The 14486-nt window shown below is 39.5% G+C and overlaps 1 protein-coding gene across 12 annotated transcripts in view; it reads right to left on the bottom strand.

Moving 5' to 3' along the window:
* Positions 1–14486, bottom strand: part of Ambra1 (autophagy and beclin 1 regulator 1) — a 179414-nt gene that overhangs the window by 79464 nt on the left and 85464 nt on the right. For all 12 annotated transcript variants that reach the window (XM_078046113.1, XM_040284424.2, XM_078046110.1 and 9 more), the window contains 2 exons: positions 11804–11884; positions 10581–10681 (listed from right to left, as the gene is read on the bottom strand). In XM_078046113.1, coding sequence (XP_077902239.1) covers positions 10581–10681; positions 11804–11884 — 182 coding nt within the window. The remainder of the gene's footprint in view (positions 1–10580; positions 10682–11803; positions 11885–14486) is intronic.

Below are 14486 nucleotides of genomic sequence, written 5' to 3'. Positions count from 1 at the left end.
TATCAATATGGCAGATCCTAGAAACAATTCACCTTTCTAATAATTTCCATTTATGAAAATAAATACTATATTTTCTTCATGGGTCTACTATGCATCCCACTTCTCTTTAAATTCCCAGATTGTGTAGCTTTCCTTCTTTTCCTTTGGCCTAAACCAGTAAAGGAACATCTTGGATTCTGTTTTACCAGCCACAAGCCACAAATGTAAGAATTATGAGTTGACAGGCAGCCCAGAAGAAAACAGCCCCATAACTCAAGACTGGGCAGTGAAGCTGGGTCCTTCCTGCATGGCACACAGCTGCAGTAGGCTTGGTTAAAATAAATGCAGGCACTCACTTCGACACCCCTGTAAGATGAGAGAGTGTCTTTACAGGATAAGTGGTAAAGGGATGAATACCTGGTTCTGGAGTGACACGCAATAGATACCCCACCAAAAAAACATGGCTCCCCCATTGCAGTCTAGGATCCTGAGGCAGTCGGATCACAAGTTCTTGGCAACTTAGTGTGAGACCCTTTCCCAAAATAAAACACAGCTCAGTGGTAGGGCTCATGGGTTCAATCCTCAATACCAAAGTCAGGGAGGAATACCCCCAGGATTCCAAAGGCCCCCATTCACCCACCTGCAGTTCATGGCTTAAACCAAGACATCCAATGATGTTACAGTTGACAGACACAAGGACCTTGGGGACAAGCTGGCCTTGTGGATCAACAGGCATTAAAGAGAGGAAATTAACACGACAGGTTGGCTCTACTTTGGTAGAGAGGGTGAGAGGTGCTGTCTGCCAGCTCCCATGGCATTTCCAGCCAGTTTGGAATAAATGAGGCTGCTTGGGGACATGAAAAGGGAAAGAGAAAGAAAAAACTAATGTGAGCTCAGAGCCTTAAAAAGAAGTGGAGCAGAAGTCAGCTTGGGTTATTAGCTTCCAGCACTCATGCTGATCACTTAGGGAAAAACTGATGGAATACTAGGGACAATCAAAAGGGTTGTTCCAAGTCTTTCCAGGACTAATCCTAACCAAGTTTTACACTTGAGAAATTTCTAAAGAAGGCTGCTGTTGCATCCACTAGAAAATATGGACTTTGACCTCACATTTGGCTTTTTCTTCCCTTACATCTTCTTTGCACATTTCTAGATCATCATATCATTTTTGCCTTGGGATTGTAAACATCTCAAAGTACATACCAATCATCACCTAAACAGAGAAGTTTAGGATTCTGGCATAACAGGTTAGAGAGCATCTTTAGCCAGCATCTTCAAAATGAGCAGTAATCTAGAGTACACAACCTTGAGACTTAATAAGTTTTGAGATCACACAAGATTCACAGAGGCCTCAGAGGACAGAGAACTTTTTTTTTTAAAGAGAGAGTGAGAGAGGAGAGAGAGAGAGAGAGAGAGAGAGAGAGAGAGAGAGAGAGAGAGAGAGAGAGAGAGAGAGAGAGAATTTTTTTAATATTTATTTTTTAGTTCTTGGCAGACACAACATGTTTGTTGGTATGTGGTGCTGAGGATCGAACTCGGGCCGCACGCATGCCAGGCGAGCGCGCTACCGCTTGAGCCACATCCCCAGCCCAGGACAGAGAACTTAAAATACAAGTAAACGGTTGGGAAGGAGAGGGTACCCAATCCAGACATAGTATAACATTTCCTTTTTTGAAAGAGGAAAGGAACAAGTACAAAGTTAAGCTATAAAGTTGGATGAAAGGTTGTAAGGTAATCTCTTCTGGGAATGAAATGCCAAACAGACATGATGAGAACCTGTTGTCCCAGCACATAAGCTAAATGATCTTTTATTTTCTGCTTCAGAAATGTTGTAAGGTTCCCTGAGCTCTCACAGCTAGCCTTCTGTTTATACTTTATTTTACCATTTAGCATAACACTCTCTATCCTATAGCTCTTTATGAGCACAATATTCAGTAGGAATATGCCTATAGAAGACAGAGATAGTATCTTGTTCATCTGAATACCATCAAATACTTAACACTATACTATAAAATAGTTAAATAAATGCTTATTGGGTCAAAATAGCTAATATACTAGCTAAGCACTCTGCAGGCTATAAATTAATTCATTTCCTCACATTATTAATAGCTCCAGACCAAGAGTTACGCCTCAGGAGCTCACCAGCATGAACACATCTTGTGTTCCTGGTGTGCATACCCCTTTAAATGTGGTACCAAGTCATCTCTTCCCATGTCTCTGCCTGTTTTTTGGCTTGAAGAATTAATCTAGGCAGTGGTTCTCAAATTTTAAAGTGCACCAGAATCACTGGGAAGACATTTTAAAACACAAATTCCTGAGCCCTAAAACCAGAGTTTCTGACTCAGAGGTTTGGGGTACAGAATAAGAATTTGCATTTGCAACAAGTTCCCATGTGATTCTGATGCTAACTATCCAGGAACTACATTTTCCGGAATCCCATGTTGCCATGACTACATAACAGCAAGTACTTTATCTACAGAGTAGATGTTTATTTCATCAGCAAAGAAAAGAGTTTTTTAGGGGCTGAGGTTGTAGCTCAACAGTAGAGTGCTTGTCTGGCTTGTGCAAGGCTCTGGGTTCCATCCTGGCACCACATAATAAATAATTAAATAAAGGTATAAAAAAAAGAAAAGGGTTTTTCAAATGCAAACTTTGTGATTACTATTTACTCTTTGGGTAACATAGCTGTAGGCAACAGTGGATACATAGATTGTCAAACTGTCAAAACACAGAGCTTCAGTTACCTTATGTTGGTACCCTGGAGCCCAAGCTCCCAGTCTTTCCAACTCATTATAGCAAAGGGGACAAAGCCCTGCTCGGGACCCAGGAAATGCACTTCTGGAGAAAAGGCTAAAGCTATGAGAGATTAGTATAGTTCTATCAGTGAGGGAACTGCCATAATTCTAATTCATATTGGCTCCAAAACTTATAATAAAAACCATATAATGATAATAGCTAACATCTATTAAATACTCATTGCATGCCATACAATATTACTCTTAAGTATTTCAAATATACAAGTTGAGGAGTTGAGAATCCCATATTCAAAATGCTTGGGTCTAGAAGTAATAGTATTTCAGACCCACCCATTTTGGAACATTTGCATATAAATAAGGAATTTTTTGAGGGATGGAATTAATTTTCTGCTAATCACACAACACGGAATTCATTTATGTTTCACATACATATAACCTGAAGATAATTTTAAATAATCTTTTACATGAAACAAAGCTCCATGGTATGGAATTTTCCACTTGTGGTGTCATGTTTTTGCTCAAACAGTTTTGGATCTTTAAGCATTTCAGATTTTGGAATTAGGAATGTTCAACCTATACTAAACTCATTTTATTTTATCCTTTCAACAATTCTATGTGCTAAGTATTATTCTTAGGACCATTATACAGATGAAGAAACGGAGTCCCAAAAGGTAAAATAAATCACCAAACATTAGAATGCTAGAAGTTGGGCAAGGTAGCATACACCTTAATTCCAGCTAATTTAGAGGCTAAAACAGGAGGAATGCAAGTTGAAGGCCAGCCTTAGCAACTTAACAAGATCCCAAATCAAAATTAAAAAGAACAAAGATTCGTGATGTAGCTTACTGGAAGAGTACCCCTTGGTTCAATCCCCAGTAAAACACACACACACACACACACACACACACACACACACACACACACACACACACACATTCACTCTCTCTGTCTCTGTCTCTGTCTCTGTCTCTGTCTCTCTCTCTCTCTCTCTCTCTCTCTCTCTCTCTGCTAGGAAGTACCAGAATGAATATTTGAACTTAAACAGTTTAGCTCCAAAGCCCAAACTCTCTCTTAAACATTTTGCTATGTTGCCTCACAGGTAAATGGTAGCTATCTTTCCTGTGCCTCACTCAAAAGATGAATGGGGACACAAAGAATTTTATGAATCATATTCGAATACAGATAGTATTGATCAAGCCTACATTTGAGCTACAGATCCCTTAACAAAACTCTCAGGATTGGTAGTTAAAATCATAGGGGAAAGTATTAAATTTTTAGTGGCAAGGTCAAAAACAAAACAAACAAAAAACCAAGCTGGGCTCTGTGGCATATGCTTGAAATTTGACTGACTGGGGAGGCTGAGGCAGAGTAACTGGCAACTTTAATAAGTAACAACTTTAATAAGACCCTCTTTCAGAATAGAATAGGAGAGATACCCCTGTAACACATATACACACACCCCAACACAAAAACACAAATTCATACTATTTCCTGGCTTGATTATAAACTCCATGCGGGGATTTAATTCTCTTGTAATACCCAAAGTGCCCTGGAAAAGGTTAAGCACTTAGAAAGTGCTGTGTACATTCCAAAGTGACAATACAGAAAGGGCACAAAAAGAAGTAAGTGGGGAAAGCAGCACAGAAAGCAGCAGTGGGAAAAGATCAAGAGGAAATTTCCTGGGGAGAGACAAAAGCACAGGAAAACTCACTGACAAGGCCCAATATTTTCCCTAGGAAAGCATAAAGAAATACAAGCAATTCAACATAGAAACTGGAAGCCAGGTTCCCAATAAGCATGCCCCTCACTAGTGGTATAAGATGTGGTAAAGTGCTGGATAGAAAGCACATGAATGTTCCAGGATTAGTGCACACCAAATATGTAAAAGGCCCTGGGTGCTATCAGGCAGCTGAGAAGGCTGCGTTCTCTGGGAGGAGTGCTACATTTACTTCTGTTTCCCAGGCAACCAAGCCAACCCCTTATCGCTTCACTTCCATCACTGGAGCAGAAGGAAAGGTAATTGGGTTAATTATTAAAGCAGCACTAGTTAGTACCACCACCACTAATTGTCCATTTATCTAGGGTTTATAAACAGCCATCCTAATTGATGTTGAGTTGGAATGTGCCACTCACTTTATTTGCCTGGCTACTGGGCACCAGAGGGGTATAGAGCAGAGAGAAAAAGAGTTCAGCCGAGGAGATAAAGGGTCCAACACCAGGATTATTATTCATTTCTACTCATACTCACTTCAATAATAACATGAAGGCACTTGGCTGCATTAACTATAACCCATCTTTTCCAGTTTTGTGACTTCTAGTGAAGATTTGATAGTAAGGGATCAAGCAATTTGCTGTACTGGACAACTGTGCTATCAGGTTGTGAAATCAGGCTAATTCCTAAAAGTCAATAAGCCCTAGACTCCAGATGCCCACTAAGTAGCCAAATTAAACTAGAAGGCCCCCTGAAAGCTTCCCTAAGGAACCAAGCAAGTGGGGACCATCTAAGAGAGAGCAATAGGAGGGGAAATGACAATCAAAAATAAAGTTAACAAGGGAAAGATAAGTAAATTATTGTCAATACCAGTCACCAAACTGAAGGATGCCTGGGCATAAGGTTACATAAAGCAATATAATTATTGGGTATGTAATATATATTTGTAATATACATGACAACAGTAGCCCAAAGGAGGGGAAAGGGAATGGAGCCATAATGGAGAATATTTGTTTCTTACCAGAATCAAGCCTTATAAATCTGAAGTAGAGCCTAATAAAATATACTTCAAAATTCAATAAAGTGCTAGGCACAATGACACGTGCCTATAATCCCAGCTTTTCAGGAGGCTAAGGAAGGAGGATTGCAAATTCAAGGCCAGCTTGGGGAATGTTAATAAGGCTCTGTCTCAAAAGTAAAAACAATTTTAGCCTATAATCCTAGTGTCTTGGGAGACTGAGCCAGGAGGATCATAAGTTTGAGGCCAGTCCTTGGCAACTAAGCAAGATCCTGTCACAAAACTAAAATTTTAAAAGGGCAAGGGGGGATGTAGCAAAGTTATAAAATGCCATTGGGTTCAATCCCTAGTACTAGGGGAAAAATTTTTTTTTTCTTTTTTTTTTTTTTTAAATGTCTGGGGACATAGCTCAGCAATAAGGACTGGTTTCAATTCCCAGTATCTCCCACTAAAAAATCAGGACTGGAGTTGTGGCTCTGTGGGAGAGTGCTTGCCTAGCTTGTGTGAGGCACTGGATTTGATCCTCAGCACTACATAAAAATAAAATAAATAAATTAAATAAAGGTACTGTGTCCAACTACAACTAAAAATCAATAAATGAATTATAATGGTATATTAGAGGATATTCATTTAATACAGAGTCAGTATAGGAAAAACTGAGAAATAAAGAAGACATTTAAAATATGGAAAACAAAATGGTAGACAAAAATCCACAACAGCGTTAATAACATCATTAAAAGTGAGAGGACTAAGTAATCCAAAGGTTGAGACTGTCTGGCAGGATAAAAAAACAAGAGATGAGCATGGTGATGCATGCCTATAATCTCAGCGACTAAAGAGGCTGAGACAGGAGGACTGCAACTTCCAGGCCAGCCTCAGCAACTTAGCAAAACTCTGTGTCAAAATAAAAAATAAAGAGGACTGGGGATATAGCTCAGTAGTAGAGAACACAGTGAAATTAAATAAGAAATAAACAACAGAAGAAAACTGCTGAAATTCACAAATATTGAAATACTGAAAAACACATTCCTAAACAGTTAATGGATCAAAGAAGAAATTATAACAGATATCAGGATGACTGGGCAGAAAGCCATCTCTAGCCTAAGATATTTGACCAGGCTCCAATGACCTGTGGGAAAAAGCAGGAAAATCCTGACACTTCCCATTGATTTTAATCAAAATAGTAAATTAAGTACATCAGGACCACATCTGCCAGGAACAGATGCTCATTAGGATGAAAGTCAAAAAAATTATGCAGGACAAATAACTAATATCCTAAATTACCCAGGTCGCTATCCCTCAGAAGATTTTTGTTCAGTAATTATAAGGAGGCTGTCAAATGTCAGAACTTCTCATTTCACTTTTATGAAGTCTCAAACATGCAGAAAAATATTATAAGATTAAGAACCTTTTGGCAGTTACTCCCTACTTGAATAAGTGAAACAGCACAGAAGATAGAATAAGAGGTTTTATGAGTCAGGCAGACATGGTTTAAGTTCCAAGTCTGAGACAGACATGTAGCACAGTGGTAGACACTTGCCTGGCACAAGGTTCTCTGTTCAATCCCTAAGACTGGAGAGAAAAAGGAAGGAATGAAGGAATATAAGACAGCCTCTCACAGTAATACAATGGGAAAGTGACATAACTTCTGTGAACCTGTTTTCTTCCCTGTAAAATGGAAACATCACCACCTGCCTCATAAGGTTGATACAATGATTAAAGGAGAGCACTTAGGACAGTACCTGGTCCACTGTTGGAAGTCCTTGGCATCATTACACAGAACTAGACTTATCTGATAAAAAGTCAGCAGGGGGAGCTCCCTAGACTTCTGCCTGTTTCCCCAAAATCTACCTGGCAGAGTGGCAGTAGCATTAGATGTATTTATATCTCTTTAAGTATGGATTCAGCCTGAACCTGGGTTCATAGGCAGCTGGAGGCCACCAGAAATCCACACAACTGTGGGGAAGGCACCACAATAAGGCAGAAGGGATGGAGATTAACACACTATCAGAATTCCTGTGCAGTAGCTTCTGTTCTCTGTTATCATTCCAAGGCTCTTGAAGGAGAAAGTAGACTGAAAGGATCTTAATTTTCTGCACATCCATTTTTGTTGATGTTTCTGAATAGCTTTAGTAAGGGTCCACAGGAGACTCATTAGCTACCAAAGTAATGGTCAGACCTCCTAAAACTGCAGGCGAATGTCTGCTTTGTCCCTCCAGACAGGACAAATTTCCATGCTTCACCCCTGCAAAAAGCCTCTCACCATACAAAGGTTCTACTAACATCTGGAGTCAAGAACTAAACAGCAAAATTAAGGGATGGCCTCCAAAGAGATTTGGAGCTACAGAGGGCAGGGATCACGTCCATCTTATTTACCCTACTAGCCCAGAACAGAGTCTGGCACGTAACAGCTGCAGAATAAATACCTGCTGAATGTAATTATTCTGGGACCATCACAATCTCATTTCAATCATACAAGAGAAAGTGCCTTTCCAGGAAAATTGGGAGTGCTTACTGCTAAAAGGCCAATTTCTCTATCACTCTGAAAGCCATTATTACAACAGCTCAAATACATGATCACAAGTAAGTTTAATAAAAAGCAAAACTTCTATATTCAGGAGGATAAGAAGGCTTGAGGAAAGGGCTGTTATAGTACAAAATTTTCTTCAGTAAGCACCATTGGGTTGTAAAAAGTCATGTCTAGGAACCACATAAAATGAAGGAATTAAATAACAAAAACTCTAAAAATCAAATAAGTTCCCTGGAACTAACCCACCCTCCCTCCCTCCCTCCCTTCCTCCCTCCCTCCCTTCCTTCCTTCCTTCCTTCCTTCCTTCCTCCCTCCCTCCCTCCCTCCCTTCCTTAATACCTTTATTTTATTTTTATGTGGTGCTGAGGATCGAACCCAGTGCCCCGCACATGCTAGGTGAGCACTCTACCGCTGAGCCACAACCCCAGCCCTCTTTCTTTGTTTTATTAAAGGTCCTGGAAAAGGAATTCTACTTTGATGCTTTCTTCTTTAAAATAACAGTGGTCAGGCAGACCAAGAAAGTGGGTAGACTGCCAAGCCCTGAAGTCTACTGCAAGGCCCATTTCTGACTCCTCTACTTCCTAGCAGTATCACTGTGGGCAAGTTAATCAGGAAACAGCACTCCTTTCATAGAAATAAAATATGTGAGCTGGGTGTGGTAGCATATTCCTATAATCTATTCTGGAGGTTAAGGCAGAAGAATAGCAAGTTCTAGACAAGCTGGGGCAATGTGATAAGACACGCCCCCAACATAAAAAAATAATTTTTAAGATAAACTGAAAAGAAGAAATATATGTGTAATGCACTTAAAACACTCCTAAGTACAAAGCCAAGTACTCAAAAAATATTAGGTCCAAATATTTACAAATGAAGGTAGCTTTAAAGGAAGACCAATACTCTAACACATACCTTAAGAAAATAAGAGAAACCCATCTAATTGTAAATAAAAATCATTTGTAATTTAACTCAAGAATGAGTTCCTTTTGCTAGTGGCATTTAGCATCATTTAATAGAGAATTGTTCTTAGTAAACTCCACATCTATAAACAATTGCTGCTAGAACACAGCCCATAGTTTGAAAGAAATCTATAAGTGCAATTAGGCCACTTGGGGTCAGACCACTGGTCATAAAGCAAGGAATAGGAAATGGAGGTAAGAGTTACTGGAGGCGAGGAGTAAAAAAACAACATACAGCTGTTCCAAAAAAGCTAAATGCCAAGAAAACAGAGATTTGCCGGCAGTAGAGGAGCAGGAGGTGCTGCAGGGAGTGGTGGAGGCAGATGTCTGAAACAAAGAAGGGTGGAAAAGATCTCTGTAGTATTACTGTCTGGCAACAAATGATTATCTGCCAGTGAGGAGCTTCCACATGCCTTCAGCCAAGCCACAAAGCAGTGCCAGGCAAGGAGAGGCACAAGGCCACAGGGTCTATTTAACAACTAGGGCAAGAGCCCTCCTCAGACAAGGCTGTCAGGAGATTGCAGCATAATCTGTTCCCCTGCTGGGCGAGGGCCTATGGAGTACTGATGTTCAGCTGAGAAGCCCCTAAGGTTTCTGGGATTTCTTGGCCTTGATGTTGGGTCACGGATACTACTTTGGGGAGTTCAGATCCCATGGCTGCCTGCCTGCTATCATAGCAGCTTGGTAGAAATCCCTATTTAAAAAAAAAAAAGTCTGCAACATTTTCCCAGCCTGACAGCACCACTGTCTTTCTTTGCTTTTAAACCACCACATAGCGTAGGTTTCCACACCAGAATGGCATTTCAAAACTTCTAATAAAGATGCTTATTAAAGATATTCCTAAATGGGGCTTGAGTTTTATTCCTTTTTGGCTTTGCATACATAAACGTATAAGCTGGTAGTGAAGATGGGAGTGGGGGTAAAGAATGTGATGGGGAAACAACCTTTGTCACACACAAAAATTAGAATTCTGCTTTGTTTCCTTCTCTGGAGACTCTCAAAAGCTGATGCTCTCACCGTATCTCAGAGCCTGGTCACATAATATCTCAGAGCTAAAAACAAGAGGTCCCTAAGCAATTCAGTCATCATAAAACTGCCTCTTTGGGGTTTACCCAGCCCATTTTTTATTCTGTGAAGAGTTCTGAGTCAGCTTCATGAGTCTGTTCCCTCCTCCTTCCTCAGAAGATTCTACAGTGCCTGGAAACTCCATGTGCTGGCAATAGCAAAGGGTTGGAGAGGTGTACATTAAGCTCCTAATTAAATCATGGGTCTGGATCATGAGGATCTCACAAACCAAAACATGAACAAGATATCTTCATGATTCAATTAAAAGCAGAGCCAGGATTTAATTGCTAGATTAAAAACCAAGTGGTTTCAACAATTTCTTTCTTTATTTATTTTCTTCTTTTCATAACAAAAAGGTCTGAAGGAGGTAGGAATAGACCAGAGAAATGGTTTTCCTCAACACTGTTTCCTGCCTGAAAGTGAAGAACTGAGTCTAGGACCCAAAACAGAGTTTTTAGCCAGATGCCAAGATGCTATCATACCAACACAGGTAAAAGAAAGAGAAGTTTCATCTGGCTTCCTGCCCCTTCATAATTTTATAAAATCCAAAGACACATTTCCTTACCTGCCAGGACCCTGTTAACAGAAGAGTGAGTAGCCAAACCAGGCTGTCCACGTTCATGAAAAATCCCAGCATAAGGCAGGTACTCAGGCAACAAAAAACGCCTATAAGAAGAAATCATGTGTGAAAAGCCAATTAAAGACTAGAATAAAACAAAGGCAATACTATCTACCCTCAAAAATCTAGGCTAAGGGCTGGGGTTGTGGCTCAGTGGTAAGGCACTTGCCCTGCATGTGAGAGGCACTGGGTTGGACTCTCAGCACCACATAAAAATAAATAAATAAATAATTTGAAAAAATCTAGGCTAAGGGATATACTGATGCTAAGGATTCCACAGAAGTCCAGAAACATACAAGAATTCCAAGAATCATTAGGTGTGGTGGTGCATGCCTATAATCCTAGAGACTTAAATGGCTTAAGCTGGAGGATCACACATTCAAGGTCAGCCTGGGCAACTTAGTGAGATACTGTCTCAAAAATTTTTCAAAATGGGATGGGGATGTTGCTCAGAGGTAGAGTGCTTGCCTAGCAGGAGTAAGACCCTGAGCTCAATCCTCAGTACTATAAAAAAATAAGACAAAAGTCCCAGGATCTGTCCTTGGACAAATTATATTTCCTTCCTTCTCCTCTAAAGTAAAGCCACCAGCCAGGCTTCTATCTTTGAAGAGAACACTCCCAGTGCCTTTTATCCTCTTCTTCTTTTGTGGTACTAGAGAATGAACCCAGGGACTTTCTATCACATCAACAGTCCCTTTTACTTTTTATTTTGCGACAGGGTCTCACTAAGTTTCACTGACTGGCCTTGAATGGGGTCTTCTTGCCTTAGCCTGCTTAGTAGTTGAGATTACAAGGTGTGCACCACTGTGCCCAACTTCAATGCTATTTTTCTATCTATTTTCATTGCAGCTAATAATGTATCAGGAGACAGGGCTAGAGTATAGGCTCACTAGAAAAATTAAAGTTAGAGATAATCCAAAGACCCCAAAGTAGATTTAAAACTAAATCCTTGGGCTCGGGATGTAGCTCAAGCGGTAGCACGCTCGCCTGGCATGCGTGTGGCCCAGGTTCGATCCTCAGCACCACATACAAACAAAGATGTTGTATCCGCCGAAAACTAAAATAAAAATAAATATTAAAAAGTTCTCTCTCTTTAAAAAAAAAAAAAAACAAACTAAATCCTAGGCTCTCATAAAGGCTCCTTCTATTCCCGACAACCTAGTTCTTACCTTGGGACAAAGCGTCCAAGTGAAGGTGCAGACATCCGGGCATTTCGGGGAGCTCGGTGCCTGGATCTGTCACCATTATCCCTGGAGAAAACAAAAAGACTACACATAAGAGAGTCACTAAGGCAGAATCATCCACCAGCCTAAAAGACAAGAATCCCCCAAATTAAATTCCTATTCTTAGAAGAGATGAGCCCACAGAAATCAGTGATCTGGTAGCTCATTGATTTGGATGGCACATTACTATACTGCATTTCTGGACTACCTCAATAAAGGCTCTATACAAATTTACCAACAGTTCAGGAAGAAGAGAATTTTTCATGAGTTAATGTGATCCCTGAACACGGCAGCATTTAAAATTAAAGTCAAGTTTAGGTTTTGGGAACTGAAAAATATATACACACACACACACACACACACACACACACATATACACACACACACACACAGTGTGTGTGTATATGTGTGTATGTGTGTATATGTGTGTGTGTGTGTGTGTATATGTGTGTGTGTGTTTATATGTGTGTGTGTGTGTGTGTGTAAACTTATTTTTCTGAATTGAAAAACTGGCTTTTGAGGATCCTGAAGGAAGAAAAATTCCTCCTACCAATATCATTTGGCAAATGGTCATCTTCAAATAAATCTGTTCAGATCCCTATGTAGAAAAATCAATGACAAGTGAAAGGAAAACAAGAGCACGATAACAAAACTAGTTAGATACTTCTTGGAAAGACTGAAAAATATGATAATAATGGAGACTATCAGAAAATATAATCCTAGGGCCCGGGCTGTAGCTCATCAGCAGAACACTTACCTAGCACGCATGAGGCACTCTGTTCAACCCTCAGCACCACATAAAAATAAACAAATAAAAAACTAAAGGCATTCTGTCCATCTACAACCACAAAAAGAAAAAGAAAAAAAATAAAATACTAAGCTAAATCCTTTGAGTAAATACAATCTGTTTTCTTTATGGACTATTAAAATAATAATAATAACCACCATTTACTGTCTACTAAATTCCTATACTACGTCATTAACATGTTATTCCACTTAATCTTTCTAGCTATCCCATGAGGTATCATTAATTTTGTTTTACAGATAAGAAAACTAAGAACCAGACAAATACCCAGGTACACACAGATACTAAGAGGGTAAGGCAAGATTCAAGGAAGATCTGAATCTTTCTGCTACTTTTCACTGCTTCTTACAAGAAAAGAGAGGAAAGGAACTTTACATGATTTAGTTTCCAATGCATCAAAGGAACAATAAGCCAAAGGGCACTGGCTGGACAGAGTAGTTAATCAGCTGCTTAAACAACTCTACAAAATAACTGACCCTCTGACAGCTTGATCTGGAACTCTTTTTTTAAATTCTCCCTTTGGATTATCTTCAAATCAATGAGATAATCTTCAAATTGGCCCTGGAACCAAAGTGAAGGCAACACTTTGACTTTTAAGTGGACCACTGGGAGATATACAAGCCAGAAACAAATGCCTAGGAAGGTTTTTACATCTTGATAGAATTGGCTGCTGAGCATTAAGAGGAATCAATACTAAGGATATTGGAATCTGAACCATTAAAAGGATTTGGTTTTTATTTTCCCCAAAGAGAAAGCACACTATTATTTTTCTTTTCTTTTTTGTCATATTCCTTTGACTTGAAAGTCTATAAAGAAAAGGAGATAAGACTACACAGAAAGTAAAAAGGACATATAAAAATAATGAGATCAGAAGTCTCTGACCAACAGAATGCAATTATTCTATAGCCCCCTAAGTATTACACATGTACACAATGAAGTACCCGAATATCAAATAAGATAGCTCCCAAATTAAACATACTATTATTTTTCAAAGATATGCAGAATCCAGTTATGATGAGTTAAAACACCAATTTATTTAAAAGTGCAACTGAATTCACGATGGCTTTTTATTATTGTACATTTAACTTTACAATGAGCACAACCAATTATCATGAGAGGAATTAGGAAATATTTTGAAGTTAAAAAGTGTCCTAAGAAATGCAAATCAAAACTACACTGAAGGCAGGTGTATCGGCAGATGCCTATAATCCCACCTGCTCAGGAACCTGAGGCCCTAAGTATTTTACAAGACCTTGTTTCTAAATAAAATAATAATAATAATAAAAGGGCTGGGGATGTGGCTCAGTGTTAACGTTAAGCGCCCCTGGTTTCACTCCCCAGTACAAAAAAAAAAAAAAAAAAGAAAATCTACACTGAGATTTTTATCTCATACCAATCAGAATGGCAGCCATCAAGAATATAAACAACAGCCAGGTACATGCCTGTAATCCCAGAGGCTCCGGAGGCTAAGCAAAAGTGAAGCCCTAAGCAACTCAGTGAGACCCTGTCTCTAAATAAAATAGAAAACAGGGCTGGGGATGTGGCTCAGTGGTCAAGTGTCCCTGAGTTCAATCCCTGCTGCGCCCCTGCAAAAAGAATACAAATAATAATAAATGCTGTAAATGATGTGGAGAAAAAGAACCACTTTTACACTGTTGGTAGGATTGTAAATTAGTACAATCACTACGGAAATCAGTATGGAGGTTCCTCAAAAAACTAGGCATGGAACCACCATATGATCTAGCTATACCACTCCTTGAATTTATTCGAAAGAGCTGAAGTCATCATGCCATAGTGATACATGCATTCCCGTGCTTATAGCTA

The sequence above is a fragment of the Ictidomys tridecemlineatus genome, chromosome 4 (genome assembly GCF_052094955.1).
Source record: "Ictidomys tridecemlineatus isolate mIctTri1 chromosome 4, mIctTri1.hap1, whole genome shotgun sequence".
Classification (NCBI taxonomy): Eukaryota; Metazoa; Chordata; class Mammalia; order Rodentia; family Sciuridae; genus Ictidomys; species Ictidomys tridecemlineatus.
This window is presented reverse-complemented; position numbering and strand designations above follow the sequence as displayed.